Source organism: Catharus ustulatus, unplaced genomic scaffold (genome assembly GCF_009819885.2).
Source record: "Catharus ustulatus isolate bCatUst1 unplaced genomic scaffold, bCatUst1.pri.v2 scaffold_174_arrow_ctg1, whole genome shotgun sequence".
Classification (NCBI taxonomy): domain Eukaryota; kingdom Metazoa; phylum Chordata; class Aves; order Passeriformes; family Turdidae; genus Catharus; species Catharus ustulatus.
The window spans coordinates 768-9,676 of NW_024879520.1; the positions used below are offsets into that span (position 1 = coordinate 768).

The 8,909-nt window shown below is 55.6% G+C and overlaps 1 protein-coding gene across 14 annotated transcripts; it reads left to right on the top strand.

The window, feature by feature from the left end:
• Positions 1-647: 647 nt before the first annotated feature.
• Positions 648-8,862, top strand: LOC117011451 (syntaxin-1B). Of its 14 annotated transcripts, none has more exons than XM_033086826.1 (10): positions 648-751; positions 1,633-1,732; positions 2,766-2,840; positions 3,620-3,693; positions 5,754-5,862; positions 6,939-7,012; positions 7,946-8,100; positions 8,271-8,319; positions 8,547-8,658; positions 8,765-8,862. In XM_033086826.1, the coding sequence occupies exons 1-10, from the start codon at positions 731-733 to the stop codon at positions 8,845-8,847; spliced, it is 852 nt and encodes a 283-aa protein (XP_032942717.1). In that variant the 5' UTR covers positions 648-730; the 3' UTR covers positions 8,848-8,862. The 14 variants fall into 14 exon arrangements, with proteins under 14 accessions (XP_032942717.1, XP_032942716.1, XP_032942719.1 ...); XM_033086825.1 differs by having other exon boundaries at positions 8,271-8,299; positions 8,527-8,658; XM_033086828.1 differs by having other exon boundaries at positions 8,271-8,299; positions 8,527-8,656; positions 8,802-8,862.
• Positions 8,863-8,909: the final 47 nt, after the last annotated feature.

Consider the following 8,909-nt stretch of genomic DNA (forward strand, 5'->3'; position numbering starts at 1 on the left):
ACTGGGAGTCACTGGGAGTCACTGGGAGTCACTGGGAGTTACTGGGAGTTACTGGGAGTTACTGGGAGTCACTGGGAGTCACTGGGAGGGCACTGGGAGTGACTGGGAGTCACTGGGAGTTACTGGGAGTTACTGGGAGTCACTGGGAGTCACTGGGAGGGCACTGGGAGTTACTGGGAGTTACTGGGAGGGCACTGGGAGTTACTGGGAGTCACTGGGAGTTACTGGGAGTTACTGGGAGTTACTGGGAGTCACTGGGAGTTACTGGGAGTTACTGGGAGGTCACTGGGAGTTACTGGGAGGTCACTGGGAGTTACTGGGAGTTACTGGGAGGTCACTAGAGGTCACTGGAGGTCACTGGAGGTCACTGGGAGAAGGGGGCGGGGCCATCCCCAGCTCAGCCAATCAGGCGCCAGCACCCCCGGGAAACCCCGCCCCTTTATGCAAATCCCCATTCCCACACCAGCCAATCAGAAGCCGGCATGCAAATGAGCTGTGAGGGGTGGGGTTATGCAAATGAGGGGGCGGTGTTCTGTACCTCCAAGTATTTTCTATGGGGCAGAGTGGGTGTGGTTATGTAAATGAGGGGGTGTGGCTGTGCTCCCCGTGGGTTAGGGGTGGGGCTGCAATATGCAAATGAGGGGGCGTGTCCCCACGCTGACCACGCCCCCCGCAGGCCAAGGACAGCGACGATGAGGACGAGGTGGTGACGGTGGACAGGGATCACTTCATGGACGAGTTCTTCGAGCAGGTGGGGCCCGGAACTGGGGCGGGGGGCCCCAAAATGGGATCAGGACCCCCAAAAATGGGATCAGGACCCCCAAAAATGGGAATGGGACCCCCAAAATGTGGCTGGGGGGCCCCAAAAATGGGATCAGGACCCCCAAAAATGGGGCTGGGGGTCCCCAAAATGGGATCAGGACCCCCAAAAATGGGAAAGGGATCCCAAAAAATGGGACTGGGAGCCCAAAAATGGGATCAGGACCCCCAAAAATGGGAAAGGGACCCCCAAAATGGGGTTAGGGGAACCCAAAAAATGGGACTGGGAGCCCAAAAAATGGGTTTGGGACCCCCAAAATGGGGCTGGGGGGCCCCAAAATGGGATCAGGATCCCCAAAAATGGATTTGGGACCCCCAAAATGGGGTTAGGGGAACCCAAAAAATGGGAACAGGACCCCCAAAAATGGGTTTGGGACCCCAAAAAATGGAAATGGGAGCCCAAAAAATGGGACTGGGAGCCCCAAAAATGGGGCTAGGGGACCCCAAAATGGAACCAGGACCCCAAAAATGGGATCAGGACCCCCAAAAATGGGGTGGGGGCCCAAAAATGGAACCAGGACCCCCGAAATTGGGATGGGCGACTCCAAAAATGGGGATGGGGGACCCCAAAATTGGGATGGGAGCCCAAAAATGGATTTGGGACCCCCAAAAATGGGATCAGGACCCCCATAAATGGGGTGGGGGGCCCAATAAATGGGAACAGGGCCCCCAAAAATGGGATCAGGACCCCATAAATGGGTTTGGACCCCCAAAAATGGGGTTGGGACCACCCCAGACCCCCCTGAAACCCCCAAAATCCCCCAAAATCTCCCCAAAAATCCACATAATTTTCCCAATTCCCCCCAAATCCAGGTGGAGGAGATCCGGGGCTGCATCGAGAAGCTCTCGGAGGATGTGGAGCAGGTGAAGAAACAGCACAGCGCCATCCTGGCGGCGCCAAACCCCGATGAGAGTGAGTAATTAACTAATTAATTGGGTCATTAATTAATTAACGGGGTCATGGAGTCATTAACGGGGTCATTGGGTCATTAATGGGGTCATTAACTGGTCATTAATGGGGTCATTGGGTCACTCTGGGGTCACTCAGCGCCATCCCGGCGGCGCCAAACCCCGATGAGAGTGAGTAATTAACTAATTAACCAGGTTATTAATTAATTAATGGGGTTATTGAGTCATTAACGGGGTCATTGGGTCATTAATTGGTCATTAATGAGGTCATTAATTGGGTCATGGGGTCACTCTGGGGTCACTCAGCGCCATCCTGGCAACGCCAAACCCCGACGAGAGTGAGTAATTAACTAATTAATTGGGTTATTAATTAATTAATGGGGTTATTGAGTCATTAACGGGGTCATTGGGTCATTAATTGGTCATTAATGGGGTCATTGGGTCACTCTGGGGTCACTCAGCGCCATCCTGGCGGCGCCAAACCCCGATGAGAGTGAGTCATTAACTAATTAACTGGGTCATTAATTAATTAATGGGGTCATTGGGTCATTAACGGGGTCATTGGGTCATTAATTGGTCATTAATGGGGTCATTGGGTCACTCTGGGGTCACTCAGCGCCATCCTGGCGGCGCCAAACCCCGATGAGAGTGAGTAATTAACTAATTAATGAGGTTATTAATTAATTAATGGGGTTATTGAGCCATTAACGGGGTCATTGGGTCATTAATTGGTCATTAATTGGTCATTAACGGGGTCATTCGGTCACTCTGGGGTCACTCAGCGCCATCCTGGCGGTGCCAAACCCCCATGAGAGTGAGTAATTAATTAATTAATGAGGTCATTAATTAATTAATGGGGTTATTAGTTAATTAACGGGGTCATTGGGTCATTAATTGGTCATTAATTGGTCATTGGGTCATTAATGGGATCATTAAGGAGGTCATTGATCACCAGTCACTGACCAATCACTGATCAATCACTGACCAATCACTGACGGTCACTGATGGTCACTCGTGGTCACTCATGGTCACTCCAGAGACGAAGCAGGAGCTCGAGGACCTCACGGCCGACATCAAGAAGACGGCGAACAAAGTGCGCTCCAAATTGAAAGGTGACCACTGGGTGACCACTGGGTGACCACTGCCCTGGGAGTGACCACTGGGTGACCACTGGGTGACCACTGCCCTGGGAGTGACTGCTGGGTGACCACTGGGTGACCACTGCCCTGGGAGTGACCTCTGGGTGACCACGACATCCCCTCCCCATGGGAGTGACCATTGGGTGACCACTGGGTAACCGGAGAGTGACCACAGCGTCCTCTCCTCCTGGGAGTGGCCGAGGAGTGACCACGATGTCCTTGGGAGTGACCAGTGGGCGACTGTGGTGTCCTGGGAGTGGCGGGGCAGTGACCACTGCCATGAGTGTCCAGGCAGTGTCCGGCAGTGTCCAGCAGTGGCTGCAGAGTGACCGCTGCCCTGTACACGGAGTGTCCAGCGGTGGCCACGGAGTGACCACTGCAGTGTCCGGCGGTGGCCGCAGAGTGACCGCTACCCTGTACACGGAGTGTCCAGCAGTGTCCATCAGTGACCACTGCCCAGTGTCCATCAGTGACCACTGCCCAGTGTCCAGCGGTGGCTGCAGAGTGACCGCTGCAGTGTCCGGCGGTGGCCGCAGAGTGACCGCTGCAGTGTCCGGCGGTGGCCGCAGAGTGACCGCTGCTCTGTACACGGAGTGTCTGGCAGTGACCACTGCCCAGTGTCCAGCAGTGACCACTGCGCAGTGTCCGGCGGTGGCCGCAGAGTGACCACTGCAGTGCCCGGCGGTGGCTGCAGAGTGACCACTGCAGTGTCCGGCGGTGGCCGCAGAGTGACCGCTGCCCGCTGCCCGCAGCCATCGAGCAGAGCATCGAGCAGGAGGAGGGGCTCAACCGCTCCTCGGCCGACCTGCGCATCCGCAAGACACAGGTGCGCCCTTCGGCCTCGCCATCTTCATCATCATCTTCATCATCGTCATCGTCATCGTCATCAATGTCATCTTCATCCTCATCTTCATCATCGATGTCATCGTAATCATCATCATCATCATCATCGTCATCATCATCATCGTCGTTGTGTTCATCATTGTCGTGTTCATCTTCATCTTCAGCATCATCATCATCATCAATGTCATCATCATCATCATCTTCATCATCGTCGACATCATCGCATTCATCTTCATCATCATGTTCATCAACATCATCATCATCTTTGTCATCGTCGTCACCATCCTCATCTTCATCATCGATGTCATCGTGTTCATCGTCATCATCGTTATCATCATCTTCATCATCTTCATCATGACGTCATCGTCAATGTCATCGTCATCTTCATCATCGCCATTGTTATCTTCATCATTGTGTTAATCTTCATCATCATCTTCATCATCTTCATCAATGTCATCATCATCGTCATCTTCATCATCTTCACCATGACACCATCATCATCGTCAATGTCATCTTCATCATCACGTTCTTCTTCATCAGCATCATCATCATCGTCATCAATGCCATCGTCATCTTCATCATCGTCATTGTTATCTTCATCATCGTGTTAATCTTCATCATCATCGTCATCATTGTCATCGTCATCATCGTCTTCATCGTCGTTGTCATCGTCATCATCAATGCCGTCTTCATCATGGTGTTCATCTTCATCATCATCATCGTTGTTGTGTTCATCATCGTCATCTTCCTCATCATTGTCATCTTCATCATCGTCATCATTGTTATCATCATCTTCATCGTCTTCATTGATGTCATCATCATCTTCATCATCGTCATCATCGTCACCTTCATCATTGTCATCATTGAGTTTGTCTTCATCTTCATCGTCATCGTCATCTTCATCTTCATCGTCATCATCAATGTAATCATCATTGTGTTTGTCTTCATCATCATCATCATTGTCATCAATATAATCTTCATCTTCATCGTCATCATCGTGTTCATCTTCATCATCATGTTCATCATGTCATCATCATCCTCATCTTCATCATCGATGTCATTGTAATCATCTTCATCATCGTTATCATCGTCACCTTCATCATTGCCATCATTGCGTTTATCTTCATCTTCATCGTCATCATCGTCATCAAAGTCATCGTCATCATCATCATGTTCATCGTCATCATCGTTATCATCATCATCATCATCGTCATTGTCACCCTCAGGTTCTTCATCGTCATCTTCATCCCCAGCGTCGCTGTCGGCCCCTCATCATCATCATCATCGTCACTGACGTCATCGGCCTCATCATCGTCATCGTCATCATCATCATCGTCATCATCGGCAGCATGGCCATTGTACGGCCTCACCTGTGCAACCTCACCTGTGCAATCTCACCTGTCCAATCTCACCTGTGTCTCACCTGTCCAATCTCACCTGTCTCACCTGTCCAATCTCACCTGTCCATCTCTCACCTGTCCAATCTCACCTGTCCAATCTCACCTGTCCAATCTTACCTGTCCATCTCTCACCTGTCCAATCTCACCTGTCCGTGTCTCACCTGTCCAATCTCACCTGTCTCACCTGTCTCACCTGTCCATCTCACCTGTCTCTGTCTCACCTGTCCAATCTCACCTGTCTCACCTGTCTCACCTGTCCATCTCACCTGTCTGTGTCTCACCTGTCCAATCTCACCTGTCTCACCTGTCCATCTCTCACCTGTCCATCTCTCACCTGTCCCCTCACCTGTCCATCTCACCTGTCCATCTCACCTGTCCATCTCTCACCTGTCCAATCTCTCACTTGTCCAATCTCTCACCTGTCCAATCTCACCTGTCCACTCTCACCTGTCCAATCTCACCTGTCCAATCTCACCTGTCCACTCTCACCTGTCCAATCTCACCTGTCTCACCTGTCCAATCTCACCTGTCCAATCTCACCTGTCCAATCTCACCTGTCTCACCTGTCCATCTCTCACCTGTCCATCTCTCACCTGTCCCCTCACCTGTCCCTGTCTCACCTGTCCGTGTCTCACCTGCCCAGCACTCGACGCTGTCCCGGAAGTTCGTGGAGGTGATGACCGAGTACAACGCGACGCAGTCCAAGTACCGCGACCGCTGCAAGGACCGGATCCAGCGCCAGCTCGAGATCAGTGCGCGGGGTCAAGGGTCAAGGGTCATCCAGGGGTCAAGGGGTCACTCAGGGGTCAGCAGGAGGGGTGGTCAGTGCAGTCATCACCCCCAGTGGTCACCACGACCACTGCAAGGACGGGATCCAGCGCCAGCTCGAGATCAGTGCGCGGGGTCAAGGGGTCATCCAGGGGTCAAGGTGTCACTCAGGGGTCAGGGGGTCACTCAGGGGTCAGGGGGTCAGCAGGAGGGGTTGTCAGTGTGGGCAGAGGGGTCAGTGTGGTCACCGCGACCGCTGCAAGGACCGGATCCAGTGCCAGCTCGAGATCAGTGCACGGGGTCAAGGGGTCAAAGGTCATCAGGGGTCAAGGGTCATCCAGGGGTCACTCAGGGGTCAGTAAGAGCGGTGGTCAGTGTGGGAGGAAGGGTCAGTGTGGTCACCACCCCTGACCACTGCAAGGACCGGATCCACCGCCAGCTCGAGATCAGTGTGTGGGGTCATCCAGGGGTCAAGGGGTCATCGGGGGTCACTCAGGGGTCAGAGGGTCACTCAGGGGTCAGCAGGAGGGGTGGTCAGTGCGGTCATCACCCCCAGTGGTCACCATGACCACTGCAAGGACTGGATCCAGCGCCAGCTCGAGATCAGTGTGCGGGGTCAAGGGTCATCCAGGGGTCAAGGTGTCACTCAGGGGTCAGGGGGTCACTCAGGGGTCACTCAGAGGTCTGCAGGAGGGGTGGTCAGTGTGGGAGGAAGGGTCAGTGTGGTCACCACCCCTGACCACTGCAAGGACCGGATCCACCGCCAGCTCGAGATCAGTGCGCGGGGTCAAGGGTCAAGGGTCATACAGGGGTCATCGGGGGTCACTCAGGGGTCAGGGGGTCAGCAGGAGGGGGGTCAATGTGGGCAGAGGGGTCAGTGCGGTCACCACCCCCAGTGGTCATTGTGACCGCTGCAAGGACGGGATGAAGCAGGAGTGGTCAGTAGGGGAAGTCAAAGGGTCATCCAGGGGTTAAGGGGTCACTCAGAGGTCATCAGGAGGAGTGGTCAGTGTGAGGGGAGGGGTCAGTGTGGTCACCACGCCCCTCCCTCCCCCCCCAGCTGGCCGGACCACGACCAACGAGGAGCTGGAGGACATGCTGGAGAGCGGCAAGCTGGCCATCTTCACCGACGACGTGAGTGACCACCGCGGCGGTCAGTGGGGGTCACTCGGGGTCATGGGGGGTCACTCACAGCATGAGTGACCATTGCAGCGGTCAGTCGGGGTCACAGGGGTCACTGAGAGTCACTGACATTGGGAGTGACCACTGCGGCGGTCACTCGGGGTCACTCAGGGTCATGGGGGCGTCACTGAGGGTGACTGACAATGGGAGTGACCACTGTGGTGGTCAGTCAGTCATGGGGGTCACTGGGGGTCACTGACAGTGGGAGTGACCATTGTGGCCGTCACTCAGGGTCACTCGGGGTCAGCCAGGGTCACTCAGGGTCAGTCGGGGTCACGGAGGTCAGTGGGGGTCACTGACAATGTGAGTGACCACTGCGGTGGTCAATCAGGGTCATATCCCAGGTGCCCCCAGCTCCCCCCAGGTGTGCCCAGGTGACCCCAGGTGCCCCCAGGTGTGCCCAGGTGTATCTCAGGTGCCCCCAGGTGTGTCCCAGCTCCCCCCAGGTGACCCCAGGTGCCCCCAGGTGACCCCAGGTGTGTCCCAGCTCCCCCCAGGTGACCCCAGGTGCCCCCAGGTGTGCCCAGGTGTGCCCAGGTGCGCCCAGGTGACCCCAGGTGTATCCCAGGTGTATCCCAGGTGCCCCCAGGTGTGCCCAGGTGCCCCCAGGTGCGCCCAGGTGACCCCAGGTGTGTCCCAGCTCCCCCCAGGTGTGTCCCAGGTGCCCCCAGGTGTGCCCAGGTGCCCCCAGGTGACCCCAGGTGACCCCAGGTGACCCCAGGTGCGCCCAGGTGCCCCCAGCTCCCCCCAGGTGCCCCCAGGTGCCCCCAGGTCCCCCCAGGTGTGTCCCAGGTGCCCCCAGGTGCCCCCAGGTGCGCCCAGGTGTGTCCAGGTGTGTCCCAGGTGCCCCCAGGTGCGCCCAGGTGACCCCAGGTGCGCCCGCAGATCAAGATGGACTCGCAGATGACCAAGCAGGCGCTGAACGAGATCGAGACGCGGCACAACGAGATCATCAAGCTGGAGACGAGCATCCGGGAGCTGCACGACATGTTCGTGGACATGGCCATGCTGGTGGAGAGCCAGGTAACACCTGGGGACAGGTGAGACACAGGTGTGACACCTGGGGACAGGTACAGACAGGTACAGACAGGGACAGATAGGACAGGTGACACCTGGGGACAGGGATGGCATCCGGGAGCTGCACGACATGTTCGTGGGCATGGCCATGCTGGTGGAGAGCCAGGTAACACCTGGGGACAGGTATGGACAGGTGTGACACCTGGGGACAGGTACGGACAGGTACAGACAGGTACGGACAGGTACAGACAGGGACAGACAGGTACAGACAGGTATGGATGGGACAGGTGACACCTGGGGACAGGTGAGACACCTGGGGACAGGTACAGACAGGTACAGACAGGTACGGACAGGTACAGACAGGTACAGACAGGTGAGACACCTGGGGACAGGTACGGACAGGTAGGGACAGGTACAGACAGGTATAGACAGGTGACACCTGGGGACAGGTACAGACAGGTACAGACAGGTACAGACAGGACAGGTGACACCTGGGGACAGGGACGGCGTCCGGGAGCTGCACGACATGTTCGTGGACATGGCCATGCTGGTGGAGAGCCAGGTAACACCTGGGGACAGGTACAGGCAGGTACAGACAGGTGAGACAGGACAGGTGACACCTGGGGACAGGTGAGACGGGTATGGACAGGTGTGAAAGGTGAGACAGGTGAGATACAGGTGAGACAGGTGACACCTGGGGACAGGTACAGACAGGTATGGACAGGTACGGACAGGTACAGACAGGACAGGTGACACCTGGGGACAGGTGACACAGGTATGGACAGGTGTGAAAGGTGAGACAGGTGACACAGGACAGGTGACATGGCCACTG